This window comes from Ricinus communis, chromosome 5 (assembly GCF_019578655.1).
Source record: "Ricinus communis isolate WT05 ecotype wild-type chromosome 5, ASM1957865v1, whole genome shotgun sequence".
Classification (NCBI taxonomy): domain Eukaryota; kingdom Viridiplantae; phylum Streptophyta; class Magnoliopsida; order Malpighiales; family Euphorbiaceae; genus Ricinus; species Ricinus communis.
This window is the reverse complement of record NC_063260.1, coordinates 8684750-8700835: the sequence shown is the minus strand read 5'-3', so window position 1 is coordinate 8700835 and position 16086 is coordinate 8684750. Positions and strand designations below refer to the sequence as shown.

Here is a 16086-nt window from a genome sequence, read left to right as displayed (position 1 = left end):
GTTTGTCTTGATTTTAACCCTGTAGAGATTTTCTTTAATAAAGTATTAGTGGTAGTTTTGTAGATCTAAGCTAGAAGTTAAATAAGTAACCTTTTCTTGATAAGTAGGAGCTGTCTATATAATAAATTAAAAACCAACCCAAGATAAAATCCAACGAAAGCATAACGTCTCTTAGTATCTGCTAGAAAAACAGTTCGAGAGAGAGAGAGAGAGAGAGAAAGAGAGAGAGTAGCAATGATGAAAAGAGGATGTGGGTTTGTCTCACCTTTGGTGATGATGGTGGTAGCAGTGGTGCTTATGGTGGCGATGGCACCAGAAGTGTCCGCAACTAGATGGACTGTAGGAGCTAACATGGGTTGGAATACTAATGTAAACTATACTATTTGGGCTAAAGATAAGCATTTCTACAATGGTGACTGGCTCTGTGAGTTCTTCTTCTTGCTTTCTTTACCTTCAGATCTATGCTTAACTAGTTCTTGCTTCTAGCTATCTTGGTTTTCTTGCATGGTTTATAATAAAGAGCAGTATTTGCTTTATAATTTTAGCTCGTTTCTATTGATTTCTAAGCTTAGTAGGTTAGATCCATTTCTGGGTTGTGTTTGGAGTGAGCTAATAGTTAGAAAGTTGTGAGCTTTTCCTCAGTTATTGTTTTGTTTGATTAAGCTATTAGTTTGAAACTTTTTCTTGACAGGTTTCTGCTCATAGAAGTTTGTTTAAATTTTTAAATTTTGTTTCTTCAAAATTTTACGTGGTTAGATCTTTGGTTTCTTATGTATCATTCGAGGGAATTGAAGGAAACAGTGTTTGGCTGCTGAGAAAATGCCAAGAGAGAAATTGAAGAGATTGAAGTTAAAATAGAAATATGAAAAAGACTAATTAGTAATAGCAAGTTTAGCAGATGAGAAAGTTATGATTTGCTAAGTGAAAACTGCAGAAACTAACAAAGATAAAGATTTGGATTTAGTTGATTTTATGCATTGCTCTGCTAACTAGTTATCTAGCCAATTCAGATCTGCAGTTTTGCCTTTTATTTTCACAATGAAGAAACACTTTGTTTCCTTTCTTGAACTTTCTTCATTAGATTTTCTCTAAAATTAAAAAGTCCTTAGCTTCACTGTTTGAGCCATTTATTTGTTACTTTTTGGTGATTCTGCTAAATGTCTTTTCTTTTGAATGGTATAATTAAGGGTTGCTCTTACCTGCTAACTTGCAATCACTGAGTCCTCAATTTTCCATTTTGGTCACTTCTGCTATTATGCTTCATTTGTCTCTTGGGTGGATGTTTTGGACTAATGACTGGTTTAAGCATGAGTTGATTTAGCCTTATAAGCTATAAATAACTACACTGCAATTGAACTACACATATTTTATCACAAAAAAATGGGCTAGATTTTGCCCCTTAAGTAATGGTTTTCATGGCTGAGACCAGTTTTAAGGAAAGTTTCAAGTGTGTGTTCTGATCTTATATTTAGTTCAACAAACTTAGCATCAACTTATTGGACATTGAGATGTCACTTTATTAGTAAAAGCTCAGACTTTGCATCAATGCCTCCATGGCATAAGATCACAAAACAATGATGTTTAGCCTTTATTATTTGAAATTTCAAGCTCACATCAGTCTCTTGCCAGTTTTTGTGTATGACAGGAACCAGATGAATGTGTTAGAGGTGAACAAAACAGATTATGAGACATGTAACTCAGACCATCCTCTTCACAACTGGACTACGGGGGCCGGAAGGGATGTAGTTCCACTGAATGTGACTCGCAACTACTATTTCATTAGTGGTAAAGGGTTCTGTTTTGGTGGCATGAAGGTAGCTATTCATGTTGAAAACCCACCTCCCCCTCCAACAGCATCCCCCTTAAATGAGAAAAGTGCCTCTCCATGCTCTACTCTTAGAGGCCAGTATGTCATACCAGCTGTTCTTGCCATTGGTGCTTTGTGGGATGCATTTGTCCATATCTGGTAGCATTCAGCATTTTCTTCTATGTTTTATTTATGAGGAAACCTCACCATCTTGGACATTTCCCTTAACCAATTTGTGAAGGAAAATTGAGCTGTCATCCACATTTTATTTTCTTGGAGGTGTTGTTTAATTTATGATTCTGAGAGTTGACATGAAACTTGGAAGAGTGTTGATTAAGATTAGTAAATGGTGTTAATTTGAAAATTTGAGGGGAAGTGTTGTGTAATGTTCACTCAATGAAGAACATTGAGAATTATCTTGATTTATTTTATTGGAGAATTCAAATGCATAAATTGTGCCATGATTTTAATTTTTCTTATATAGTAATGCATGAGTTTACATGGGGCCCTCCACCATGTGGTAGGTGACCCTATTTTGTGCTGAAAATGGCCACTGATTCCGGAATTGCAAGGATGCCCTTAATGATTTTGGTTACTAATTTCACTAACTAGGAAATATTCAAAAGACTTTCATTGCTATTTGGTTTAGACCACACTGCCATAAGTAGATGTACAGCTTCCTCTGATAGGTAGTATTCACACGTTGGGTTTACATTATTTCTTTTTAATCAATAAAAAGGAAAGGGGCGGTTAGTAATATCAATTTTCATTGGATATCATAATTATATAGACTTTCTTCAGCGGTGAATATTTATAGAGCCATAACTAGTTTGAGCCGATCCTTTCGCCCTCGAATTCAGACTCTTGTAGTTTGGCAAAATTGCTTCCAACTACTAATTTGATGGTCCTTGCATTTACATTAGAAAGGTGTTAATTATTATTTGGAGGAATTTTCTCACCATACTTGTCTAACCCTATTGTTGGATACCTTCATAAGTAAGACCATTAAATGCAGGTGTACTATCAGTTCTTGTTAGTATATGCAAGCATTCAGCAATTAGTAATCATCCTCCGACATACTGTCTCAAACAAACAAAGAAAAATTTCAAAACTTTGCCAATCACTGAGATTATTCCAATCTTAAAAATTATTAAAATAATTCTAATTTTTAAAATTGAGTGCAATGTTAACCCTTTCTCTGTTACGGTGAAAATTAAGTATATGGGAGCTGAATTGACATTATAGAGTCATACATGATTAAGATAATACTGTGAAGCCTACTTATACCTCATACAACCTCTAATCATATAAGTTATTTTTACTAACTAGAGTTAAAAAAGAAATTTAATCTAATAAATCTCTATATCTCTATATTTATGCTAAAAGAAAGACTTAATTACTAAAGAATATCTCAACTTTCGACAATTTAATAATTTTATATAATGCTTTCAGATTTTATTATAAAATATTCACGCTTCTATATTTCTTTTTCTAAAATACTATCTGAGAAAAAAAGATGGCAAATAATGCTGATGTGGCAGCTGTGCTAAGTTCTTTAAAAAAAAGATAAATGAGTCAGCAAAATTTACTGACTCATCAGAACACATAGTATAACTCTTAATAAAAAAAGAAAAAATCTTTCTTTCCTTGACTATTTCATTTTCTACATTTGGGTATTTGATTTTTTAAAAGCATTTTACATAAGGTAGTTAGAGATCGAAAGAATCTTAATCATTTTGCCCTTTTCTTAACACTCTTGATATACATCTGTTTAACCAAACTATCATGATCATCTTTATCCTCCAAAAATATAAGCAACATCAATTAAGAGAATCAATTTTCATCACCTAAAGCCGCAACTGCTATGGCCTCTCACCTTCTCTCTGCAGACTACTCTCTCACTCTCCATCCAAAGCCCTTACACGACAATTCAAAGGCGCAATTCTTGCCTCCCCCCTTGAAGTCGCCCCAAATAGTGACATTGTTTGTACAATAGGGGGACACTCATTAGATGTTCGATCAATTGTCTTATAAACCCAAGGTAAAAGCATATTTGATGGATTAAATCACGGTGATGTTATAGTTGATTTTACCAGTAGACATCTTGCTCTTGCACGTGAAGTATTCGAATATGCGCATGGACAAGGTTGTTACGACCTACACAAGATCACTTACTACAGATGCTTTAAGTTCGGAGACTTTCATAACAGCACCACCATATTTTACTACTAATGTTTTGCCTTTAGATTTTAGTTCAGATACTTTCCTAACAACACCATCATATTCTACTACTAAACAACCTTTAAATTTTGGATGAATGTTAAAGATTCTAATAAATGCAACTCGGAAACGGTGCGGTGAGTTTGACTGAAAAATTGGGATGGGTGTTTTTGTGGGTTGTTGTGGTTGGTGGCGATGATGTTGCTTTAATGGTTATAGATTGAATCTTTAATGAAGAATGTGGTAAAAGGAAAGAAAAATTGGCACTTTCAAGGTTTTTATGATTTAAGAAAAGGAAAGAAGAGGATGAGAAGAGATTTGAAGAGATCTTAAGATTGAATGGTCTAGTGGTAGTCGTAGTTGCTGCCTCCATGTTATTCTGCTGTGAGTTTGCTACTTGTTTCCTCGTATTTATTATTTTATTAAACTTCGATGCAATCAAAACGTATCATATAGATTTTTACGTGTGCTTTAATGAGTCAGCAAAGCTGACTCAGTTATTATTTTTTTTAAAGAAACTTAGTCCAGCAACCACGTCAGTATTATTTACCGTTTTCTTTTGCTGGAGAGTATTTTCAAAAAAAAAATTAAAAGCATGGATGTTTTACAGCAAAATCTGAAAGAATTAGATTAAATTATTAAAATGTTGAAAGTTTAGGTATTTTTTTATAATTAGATTTAAAAAATGTAATTTTTATTTAGTTTTGGTGTATACATCATAGTTAATAGAAAAGTGATACTTTAGTATTGCATGATTGATAGATACTCATTCATTTAAAATTAATGAATATATGTCCATTATCTATCAGTTTCGTGTAGAGATGAAGATATATACATCAAATCTAAATAAAAATTTCTAAAGTAAAAAAATAACATGATCTTTTTGCAATGGAAGAAATCTCTCTTTCTCATTTTTATTTTAATTTAGGAAGAGAAGAATATAACTATCAAGCATTGTAAGTAAAAAAAAAAAAAAAAAGAAGAAGAAGAGCAAATACCATCAAAGAGAGAGAAAGTTTTCTCTTCCCCTCACTACTACTAATGGGAGATCAAGAATGAGAGAGAGGAGGGGAGATGTGAGCATGGCGGGTTAAATGCCCGGCTGGTACTAAACCTTTGCACTTTTTTCCAATTGGTATCAAACCTTCAATTTGTTTCTTTTTGGTACCACTCATATTATTTCCGTATCTTCCGTCAGTACCAATGAGGAATCCAGCACTTATTTGCTGATGTGGCTGACGGATTTATGAAGGATAACACACCACTTGCCACATTTGTTGCTGACTCAACAAATAGTTATCCAACTCAGTTGAACCTAGCTCCACAACTCCATTAGCTGACGGAATACAAACCAAAGTCTGCAACCCAAAAATCTAACCCTGTCTAGCCCGTTCACAAGACAACGAAGCTAACCGTTCTAACCCAGTAACCCATACCGAACTCCCGTTGAAAAAAGCTTGACCAGGTAACCCACCACCATTAACAAAAGACTGAGTCATGGAAACAAGAAAGGACCATTTCGTATCGGTAACTTCTTCATCAACGACATCGTCGATGATAGCAGTAGGACCTGAAATCAACAAATTAAGCTCATGTAACACCTTTTAACAGTGCTCCTGTTCAGCAATTGAAGAGCCGGTACTCTTAGATTTGCTTTTCCCTTTATCTTCTTCACCTTTGTAATATCCATCACCCTAGCCCAAAACAGAAGCACCTGAATAATCATAACTCGATTGCCAAAAGATAGCGTAGGTCCAGCTTTCCCTGGCACCTTCGATCAAGGCCTGGAGGCGCTGTTGAAGGGTTTCTTGGTGAAAGAGAGGCTGCTGAGATTGGTTGATAATAGCAGCTCTGTTAGGGTCAGTGCTGTTGGGATGTGGAAGGGTAGAAGTGGAAGTAGCAGATGATTGTTGGGGTTGCTAGAGAGCCGAGAGATCGGTGTTCATAAAGGCTTCCATGACTAATGCGTTGTCGTCACTCCATAGATTCAGTGTCGGTGCTACTCTATAGTCCGTCATTCCATACAAAGCTAAACAATTTTAATTCAGTGAGATATTGTTAATTGCTAAGTTGGATAATTGTTTGTTGAGTCAGCAACATATGTGGCAAGTGGTGTGTTATCCTTCATAAATCCGGCAACCACATCAGTAAATAAGTGTCGGATTCCTCATTGGTACTGGCGGAAGATACAGAAATAATAAGAGTGGTATCAAAAAGAAACAAATTGAAGGTTTGGTACCAATTAGATATAAGTGACGAAGGTTTAGTACCAGCGGGGCATTTAAGCCGAGCATGGCTAAAAGGTGAAGAAAGATCAACAAATCCATTGCCGACAATGACATGACAATGACAACGCAAGGCAGTACAAATTTGAAGGAAATCACAAGCTCCCCAACATCGTTCATGGCATCTTGGCAGCTACAGCGTTGTGGTTAGTATCACCAGACTCCTTTATTCTTAAGCAACCCGAGCAAAGGAAAGCAAAATTGATATATTAATATAGAAAATAGTAAAGAGAATAAACAAACTCTAGAACAAAAGATAAAATTCCCATAACATAACACAAATAAATTCTATAAAGAAAAATAAATAAAATGTCATAAAAAAAACAAATTTTGATAATGGAAGACAAAACAAAAGACTCATAAAATTTCATCAATAAGATTAATAAACAATTAAAATAAATAAATTTAATATAAGATCTTAAATGAATTTTTAACTAAATAAATTTATTTTTATTATTAAAAGGTTCTGATTCATCCCCGAGTGTTGAAACTTTAATTGTTATAGAGTCATCTTAAATACATTTTTAATTTGTCATTTATTTTTTCAAATTTATTGTTAAAGAAATATAAGAGATTTAGCTATTATATAAATAAGATGAAAACATGAGTTAATTACCGAAAAAAAAACTTACTAAAAGAAATATCTCGGGAATAGTTGAAATTGGTTATTTTTTTACGGCAAAAAAAAAAAAACAGTGTACGACAAAAAAATAAAGTCTACAATTGGCTAGGATTTTAGACAGAAAATATTTAATTGAGATATATTAAATGTATATAATATAGCCAATTTATTTTGATAAAAGTCTCATCAAAATAATTTACTAAGATTGAACTTATGTTAGTCTATGAAAAGAATCCTCCAATTTATTGGTTACGAAATTTATCAGCTGAATAACTGGCATGATATAGCAGACCATAATTCGATTTGCGTAACTGCTTTGAACGATTCCCTAACCGTTGGGCACACAAAAACCAATACTATTTTGCCACATGTTTTATAATTAAATTAAGCATATCCTTACCTCACGAGTAAAATCCCACCTTTACCTCATCTGTATAAGTTTTTAGATAAATTTATCTACCAAATTATATGAAATAAAAAATTATTTATAATTAATTAATATATTTTATATTTATTAAATTTATCTACGAAACGAACTGCATAATAAAAAAAGTTTATCTAATATTTATATTTTAATGTAAGAATGTATAGGTAAAATGACAAAAATTTAAAGCTCGAGTCTAAAATATAAAATTGTATTAAAATTTTTGAAATAATATTTTGACATCGGTAACATGAGACTATGATGCTTTACACGTAGATCGAGATATAGGTCAAAAGAAATACTAGGTAACATAAGATGTTACTGCCAAAGTGCATCTGACATGCCAACTCAATTTACCAAAACTTCATTTTTTGACTATTAAAGCACGTATGACCATGCAGAACTAAATAAACTTACACTCCCTGTCATCTTCATCACATATATATAAGGCGTAGCTAGTTCTTGAGATCGAAAGAAAGAAATTATACAGACACAGAGAAATGGAGAGGAAGAGAAGAATTGCGGGTATGATTATGGCAGCAATGGCGGTGATGATTAAATGTGCAGAAAGTAGGCTTCTTAAGATTGGAGAGAGAGGATGGATTCCTGATTATAACTATACTGAATGGTTGAATCAGCGGCATAATCATTTCTATGTTGGTGATTGGCTATGTAAGTATACATATACCCCTCTCTCTCTATATATATGCACATATGGTGTTTTTCTTTTTCTTTTTACATATTGGAAGTCCTTTGAGATTTGTGAGGAACACTCATAAATCTAAAAAATGTGTATTGTTTCTTTGTTGTTTTTGGGTTTAGATCCTTCTTTTTATCGTTTAAGAGAAAAATTAAGAAGAATAGAGGCCGACCCAGTTGGAATTCCTGACCTCCTATGCTGTAAATTAGATGCTTGTTCATTGCCTAATTAACTCTGCTTTGCTCCATCTAAGGCGAGGGCTAGGCACTTAATCTCCCAAACAGCCTTTTCTTCTCAAATGCAAGGAGATTCAAAAATAGATAGAATAGGGTATAACTATAACAACAGGATCATGGATAGAATAGGGGGATCCATGTGGAATGACTTCCTTTGAGCCCTGGAATTTTTGTATTTGATAGAATAGAAGAGTAGATTGATAGTCATTGCCGTTACTTTGGCTGTACTGACCTGACCTATGCAGTGGGGTTCGAAGACATAGTGAATTTTTAGTTTCGATTTGGTGCTATTCTAAAAACGATGTTGTAAGAGGCGCTAGCTGACTTGATGGACAGAATCATTACACTATTTTTAAACATTATTGAGAAGATAGCCGATCTACTATTAGGAGAATTCAGCTATCAACAAGCACTAAGGGAGGAATTCGTAGTCATCTAGTTCCGATTATAATAGACGAGTTGAATCGACTAATAGCTACACTACTGGGGTACGCCATCAGAAAAACACAACAGATGAAAATCTTTTATGAACCCGGGCAGCCTGCATTGAAGACTCACTATATAAACCGAGTGCGGGTCGCCTATTGAACCAGAAAATGAGGGAATCCACCAAGCCAAAGAAACAAGAAAATTCATCACTCCAGACACTAGGACAGCTTTGGAGACCGGGTAGAGTGTAGTAATTCTTCGGACCCCCATATTAGCTTCATGTATCAATAATTATGTTCATTCAGATTAACAGTTCAAAACCATTTTTCTTCTAATTGAGAAATTTCAGATTCAACATACTACCAGTTGATTAAATTGGTTATGGTCTCTCACTCTTGGCAACTCTTTTCAGAAAGGCTGCATTAGGGTATCCAAATGCAGACTGGCCAGATAATGATTTTACTTTATTTAGGAGAATTATGAATCCGTCCATATTGTTATTAACGTGCTTCTATTTTTTGGACCAGTGGGTTAATGTTATATATCAAGCTTTAGCATGAATGACTGAAAAATTAACTTGTAATATCATCTGATCTGCTACATATTTACATGTAATTAGTGATGAAGCTAGCTAGCTAGCTCTTAAGATTAATATGATACTGTCTGCAGCAGGTTTTCATACTAAAATTATTAAATTTCTACCTAAACATTAAAACTCCCACATATATGAAACTAACATTTTGTTGCTAAATCTTATGCTACTGTCCAAAGATTTTGTGTTTGACAAGCACTACTTCAATGTCCTGGAAGTAAACCAGACAAGTTATGAGGACTGCAATGACCAAGGCTTCATATTCAATGTAACCAGGGGTGGCAGGGATGTTTATCAACTGAAAGAGGCTAGGCCATATTACTTCCTGAGCAGCGGCGGATACTGCTGGAATGGAATGAAATTAGCCATCTCCGTTGAAGAACTTGCACCCACTCCGGCCCCTGCACCACCTGCCAAAAGTGATTCTCCTTCTTCAAGTACTTGCACATATACGATGATTCTGCCCGTTTCGTTTTATGTGGCTTTAGCTTGGGTTGTCTTCCTCAAACCATAGTCCATTTCCATTCGACATAGAGGTTCAAGGATTTTCTTTTTCTTTTTCTTTTTCTTGTTCTTTTTTCTCTTTTTCTTTTCCTTTAACTTTGCCTTTTTCTTGACAGATCTTGTTTTCAGTGTGAAAGTTTTATATGAAATGGAAGCGTTAATGTGACTGAATTAATTTTATTTATTATTTTTCTAATTTTAATTTATAATAATTTAATTTAAATCTTTTATAAATAAATAATAATTTAAGATACTTCTTATATCTCTTAAAAACAGTAATTATATATTGAAATAAAATATCTTCTATTCTTTCTTTAATAAAACTTTTTTGCAAAAATAACACATATAATACTTTAAAAAAAAGAGAACAATTAAATTTGATATCTATATTAATCATTAAATATATAAAGACGAACAACTATAGATAAATTTATCAAATACAATTATTAACTAGTTATTGATGTCTAAAATTTAGTACTCGTAAGTTTACGAACCGAATGATAGTACGAGCAAGTTCACTACGAGATCGATCTCACAAGAAACTGTAGAACATATATTATAAATACCAACACAAGAATACTAAAAATAAATCTAAAAATAATTTAAAAATGTATAAAAGAAATTGAATTAATCAAAAAATAAATATGCAAATGGATAGATTAATATAAACTATATAATAAAATAGTATTTAGTCTAGCTTATACTCAGTAATTATCATATTTTCCCTTAAGTCTAAATCTAATGAATGAGAAGGTGATGTACTTTTTCCTAAGTCACTCAAGCTAATGATGCAACCAAGATTTCTTATACAAATATAAATTAAAATAAAAATAGTGTTTTTAATATTTTTAACCTAAGAATTTTCATAATAAATATTATTATTAAATTCATATGATGGTCAACTAATAATAATAGATCTAATTAATAAAGTTCTGAAGGTAAGGAAATCATTCTTTAGACTCATAATAAATGAGATTCATACACAAGTAAAAAGCTAAATTAAAACACTTGTGGAAATTAATCTAACATATTTAACACAACAGTCATTGTAATTAAATAGAAAGATATAATAAATAAAAAATTAAAAATTAAAGCTCCCTCAAAATTTAAAAATTTCTCAAGGTATGAAGATAGATTAATCCTCACTCTCCACGTCTTGAAACCAACTATCATACAAGAACACTAAAAATAAATCTAAACACTTTAAGCCAATGTTTTAAAAATAATTTAAAATTTATAAAAGAAATTAGATTAACCAGAAAATAAATAAATAAATAGATAGAATAATATAAACTATATGATAAAATAATATTTAATCTAATTTATATTTAGCAATCACTCTCTTTGATCTTTAAAACAATTATAAAAGAATTAACTAAGCGTTTGTAGAAAATGAACTGTAAAGAATTTGCAGAGAGAATAATAGACATGTCTTTTCTTGTTTAGCTGTTCTCTATCACTTGTAAATTTTTTTTTTCCAAAGTCCTTTTTCAAGCACAATACTTTTGTAGTTATTCTCTTAACTATCCTAAATGAAATAAATAATTTAAAAATAATTATTTTCGTGGGCTTTGTGTTTTTGACCAGGTCTATAAAATTAGTACTCCACATGCTTTTATTTCAAGCATTCGTAATCCAATTAAAGTTCATTTATGAATATTTAGTTCATATTCTCTCTCTATTGTTATTATTATCTAAAATTAGACAATAAAACTAAAGTGAAATAAAAATATATATTTTACAATATTAAATATATAAAATAATACTAATAAATTATTAAAAATATCTTAAATATACATTGAGCACTACTAGTTGTCAATAATAGTTCCTAGCAATACTGATAACAACACTTTAATCAAATACGGTTCAATCTACTGTTGGAATTATAAAGTAAGTTGAATATGCAAAATAAAATGAAATGAAATGATAATTATTTATGATTTGAAAGACTTGGCATTTCAAAGAATAAAGTTTATTCTAAAATACTAATTTTATTGTATTTTTCTAACTAATTTATCATCCACCTTAATGAGAAAATTAATAGAAAAACTTGTTCAATAACTAATTGAAACTGTTATTTTAAAATTCAATTTTATTAATTCATTTTTCATTATGTCCAGAACTTCAATATATGATATTTACTTTTTCTTTTCTTTTCTTTTCTTCTATGTGGATAGGAAAATAAAAATCCACCACGTATTTAAAAAAAAAAGGCTAATACTACTAATAATATCCTAAATAATAATAATTGAAAAAGAAAATCAGTTATGTATAGATAAGAAAAGAACACTGAGTAACATTCAATCTCCCTCCATGGCTTCCGTCGTATTCCCTCCACGATTAAATACACAATGCTTTACTCGACCCAAATTCTTGACCCAGACATCCACTTCTCGGATCCTGAAAACCCGATCCACCAACTCTTTCTCTACGAGTGGTATCCAACAGCAACAAGACGATTCAAAACCAAGCATCTCCATTGATAATCTTCACCGCTTTTTTCAACTCAATGAAGGCAGATGGACTGGCTCTTTCCATGTATACATTTCCGTTTCTTTGCTTTAGACTTATTTTACCCAATTACTTGTTTTCTGTTACTGAATGGAATTGTTTTTATTTGATTTTGCAGCAATTTGATCTGCGTGGAAAATTGATGCAAAAAGTGAATACAAAGCTGTCTGTTACTACTTACGGAGAAGATGAACTCATGAGTCTCATTCAAACGTATGTATGGTTGGTGCAGTTTTTGTTTGATTATGAAAGGATTGAATTTGACAGTCTTTAAAATTACAATTTTTTTTTTTGTTCCTTAAATTTGAAATTTTTGTGGCTTGTATGTCGCAATTCGTAGCCTGTATATAGAACAACCACCATTATATGATGAAGAGCCACAATGGGCAGAATACAAGATTAAGGAAACCAATATGTTCACTGTCGATAAATATCAACAGGTGAATTTGCCCAACGCTTGAAATTATTAACAGTTTTCTCGTGTAAAGGAACCATCTTTTTACCCTTTTCTTATCCATGTATTCTATTGAATATCCATAATGATTAGTCTGCAGATTGGTTTTTTTCCCAATGAGAGGGCTTTTGCTCTAAGGTACCAGACTGCTGGCATGCTTGAAACTGTACTAAGGCAAGGAGTTCTTGGGGAAGATGATACTGGAGAAGAATCACCCAGGTGAGTGTTTCTATCTTCAAAAGGATATATTATTGTGTAGGAGCAAACGAATGTAGTTTTCCAATACTAGCACAACTAAACCTGCACTTTCTAAAACAGTGTGGGAATAAATTAGAAATTTCGGTACTGTGCATTGTGGAGTTCTTTTAGTTGACTTTAGGCTAAGCATAAGCTGGCATGAATCTTTGGAAATATGCAGTTAACCTGCAGAGATGTTACAAAGGCCAGGCAGCCTGTCATGACTAGGTACTGTACCCTGGTCTACTCACATTGGATCCAAGGAGATGAGTTTTGAGCTTGAAGATAAAACCAAAATGATATAATTTCATTAGGTTCTGCCATCGCTGCCCTGATGATCCTAGCATCATATTTAGCTTTTTCCTTTTGTGTATACATATCCAGATTGGTCCAACCTAGCACCCATGTGAATAATCTAGCAGGCAAGTTGTCTCTCATTTAAGCAATTTTTCTCATTCTTGGAAGAATTTAATCAAAGGCCACGCTTTTTTCCCAATTAGTTCTTCTAAAATAATTCTGTCCTGTCTGCCAATTTTTTGCTTCACAGATTTTGGTGGATAAGTAATTATTTTCACTCAGCATTCGTTAAAGAATATTGTATAACAAGGTTCTACAAGTTATTTATGAACTCCGTAACTTTGTTTTTTGCAAATAGCGTGCAGAATAATACAAATTGAATACTCGTTATATTCTGATGCGAGTTTACAAATGTACATAAAAAGCTTTATTTTCCATGCAATTGCTTAATTGCTTACTCTTTTCTCTTTACCCTGTAGAAATCTTAAGCTTCCTTCTCGGCGTCCTTCTATTGTATGCGAGAATTGCCTATATTCGCAAGAGAAGGATAGACGAGCAAGAGCATTTCATATCATGGACCCAAGAGGTGTTTTAGAAATGCTTCTTGTTTTTCTTGAGGATAGAGGTGATAGGATCCTTTCTCATCCTTCACTTGACAGTAACATTGTAAGTGCAGTTGTAACTTGTAACTGGTTTACTGATAAGGGAAACTTTTGATAGTCAATCACTGAATTTCTGAATCTTTTGAACATTAAAAATCTCTTAAGTGTATGTGACAAGGTTTCTTTTATTGATGCAGGATAGTGCAACGAGGATCCTGCCATTTCTTGGTAAGTGGAAAGGCCATTCTATAACCAAACGCAGTGGTGTTTATGGATCAACAATGACTGAAGCTGATACAGTAGCTTTGCTCGAAATGGATGATAAGGGTCATCTGATCCAGGTATCTATTACTCCAATTGCCTTCTTGGAATCGGGAGAGAAAGGAAAGAATGAAACTAGTGAATGAGTTTGAGAGCATATGTGCATAGTAACAGTATTGATGCCATTGGTCCCTTAGCAAGAATCTGGCATACAAAATACAATGGTGCAACATTTAGGGCATGCTTGATCTGTCTTGGAATGGATATCTGGATGTCAAGAATTTAATTGCAATTTAATGTTTGGTATAACTGAACAATATCTTGTGGTATGTGCATAGTAAATATATTAATGCCGTACCTCAGCAAAAGTCTTGCGTACAAATAAATTAGTGCAATGCTTTGTCTTGGAACTGGATGTCTCCTGTTGCAATTTAATTTATGGCATAACTAAATAGAACCTAATGATAAACTTGTAAAGTATACAAAAAAATAGATTTCCTTCCCTCTTGTGTTAAAGTTATCTGGATATAAAAATGGCCTAAAAAGTTTGCATTCCTTGTGTACCGAACAAGAAAACAAAGCTATGTTCCAAGAATTCCCAATCCCAAGTGAGCCAAACATGACCTTCTGATTCTAAATTCTGCAACCTTCTTATACTGCTTTCTAGTCTCAATCTTTATTTTTCTCAATTTTTTCTTTTGCTTCTTCTCACGGGAGGTTATGATCTCTGCTTGGATGATACCTGCATGTATACATGTACAATGCTTTTTAACTTTTGCAGCTGTTTGTGCTAGGGGTGATGAATACTATACCTGATGCTTATAAAATTGTATTCACCATGCATATACAATGCGAATTATATGAATCATTTGATTGTTTTACATGCTTTTGATGTTATTTACAGTAAGTTCATTTAGGACCAGAATCTTAATCCTTCTCATATGAACAAAAATTGCCAGGATATTACTTCCACGTCTGGTGGAGGTGATGTTACAATTAATGTGCACTGGACGGGTACCATGGCAGATGACTTGGTAACATTTGAAGGAGGATATCAAATTACTTTATTACCAGGAGGCATGTACATGGGATGCCCATCAGATATTGCGAAAAGTGTTGCAGAATCCAAGTCATTTCATTTGGAATTCTGCTGGCTTGAGTCTCCTGGCAAGAGACAAAGACTAGTTAGAACTTATGATGTAGAAGGCTTGGCTGTCTCATCAACTTATTTTTCCGAAATTAAATTGTAAGTTTCACCTTTATGCATCATTGTCAAAGTGATTTTCAGATATGATATAGAAATTTATATGCTCAAATTGATGTATAAAACAGAATGGAAGAAGCAGAAGTCCATTACTGTAGCATGAGATAAGATGCATATTCTTTCAGTTGTATTTCAGGATTTTTCTAGAACTAGGTGGGCAACGAGATTTCCAAGTTTCTATAAAAGAGAAAGGCATGTTTGTTGAGAAATTATTTGAGGTTTAGAATCTAGCATGTCTGTCAATGGTTCATTGCTTGTGTTACTATGAGTAATGTTGTGCTGGGGGTGATTTAGGATAAGCTATTTAGTACTGTGCAAGAATTTGGTCCATTTCTTTTCTTTTCTCAGCAGATAAATAAATGTATGAATCCAGATTCAGACACGTATACTTAAGGATTGCAGCTTTAAATTTTTTATAGCCTTTGCTCTTCTCAGCCTCCTGGACTTACTATTTCTTTCAAAGTTAACTTAAGAAAAAGGTTTAAAAATAAATAATTGATAATCTCTACTCTAAGAGGTCATGACAAATGGGACTTTAAATCTTACCATGGTTTGATTAAAGCTTTTTGTTCATAAGTTATATTTCTATTTACCGGATAATAGTAGTTAGCTGTTAATTAAAAAGGAAGTTTTAAATGAAA

General features: G+C 32.8%; 3 protein-coding genes and 1 pseudogene across 4 annotated transcripts; 3 read left to right on the top strand and 1 right to left on the bottom strand.

Annotated features, from left to right (window-relative positions):
* The first annotated feature begins 119 nt into the window (after positions 1–119).
* On the top strand, positions 120–2268 carry LOC8281276 (lamin-like protein). Its single transcript, XM_015727648.3, has 2 exons — positions 120–424; positions 1630–2268. Exons 1-2 carry the CDS (start codon positions 235–237, stop codon positions 1968–1970), a joined length of 531 nt encoding a protein of 176 aa, XP_015583134.1. The 5' UTR covers positions 120–234; the 3' UTR covers positions 1971–2268.
* A 2468-nt stretch (positions 2269–4736) lies between these two features.
* On the bottom strand, positions 4737–6432 carry LOC107262340 (annotated as a pseudogene).
* Positions 6433–7651: 1219 nt separating this feature from the next.
* Positions 7652–10003, top strand: LOC8281278 (lamin-like protein). 2 transcript variants are annotated; one of them, XM_015727649.3, is made up of 3 exons: positions 7675–8030; positions 9495–9851; positions 9936–10003. In XM_015727649.3, exons 1-2 carry the CDS (start codon positions 7859–7861, stop codon positions 9827–9829), a joined length of 507 nt encoding a protein of 168 aa, XP_015583135.1. In that variant the 5' UTR covers positions 7675–7858; the 3' UTR covers positions 9830–9851; positions 9936–10003. The 2 variants fall into 2 exon arrangements, with proteins under 2 accessions (XP_015583136.1, XP_015583135.1); XM_015727650.3 differs by having other exon boundaries at positions 7652–8030; positions 9534–10003.
* A 2014-nt stretch (positions 10004–12017) lies between these two features.
* LOC8281279 lies at positions 12018–15654 on the top strand. The gene is made up of 7 exons (XM_002532863.4): positions 12018–12357; positions 12449–12543; positions 12671–12770; positions 12885–13003; positions 13798–13984; positions 14118–14261; positions 15141–15654. The coding sequence occupies exons 1-7, from the start codon at positions 12133–12135 to the stop codon at positions 15429–15431; spliced, it is 1161 nt and encodes a 386-aa protein (XP_002532909.2). The 5' UTR covers positions 12018–12132; the 3' UTR covers positions 15432–15654.
* Positions 15655–16086: the final 432 nt, after the last annotated feature.

Bases quoted from the DNA above. Each gene is read 5' to 3' on its own strand.
- LOC8281276 (XM_015727648.3), top strand. From the start codon at position 235: ATGATGAAAAGAGGATGTGGGTTTGTCTCACCTTTGGTGATGATGGTG. The intron at 425-1,629 runs GTGAGTTCTTCT...GTCTCTTGCCAG, and splicing joins CTACAATGGTGACTGGCTCT to TTTTTGTGTATGACAGGAAC.
- LOC8281279 (XM_002532863.4), top strand. From the start codon at position 12,133: ATGGCTTCCGTCGTATTCCCTCCACGATTAAATACACAATGCTTTACT. The intron at 13,004-13,797 runs GTGAGTGTTTCT...TTTACCCTGTAG, and splicing joins ACTGGAGAAGAATCACCCAG to AAATCTTAAGCTTCCTTCTC. The intron at 14,262-15,140 runs GTATCTATTACT...AAAAATTGCCAG, and splicing joins ATAAGGGTCATCTGATCCAG to GATATTACTTCCACGTCTGG.
- LOC8281278 (XM_015727649.3), top strand. From the start codon at position 7,859: ATGGAGAGGAAGAGAAGAATTGCGGGTATGATTATGGCAGCAATGGCG. The intron at 8,031-9,494 runs GTAAGTATACAT...TACTGTCCAAAG, and splicing joins CTATGTTGGTGATTGGCTAT to ATTTTGTGTTTGACAAGCAC.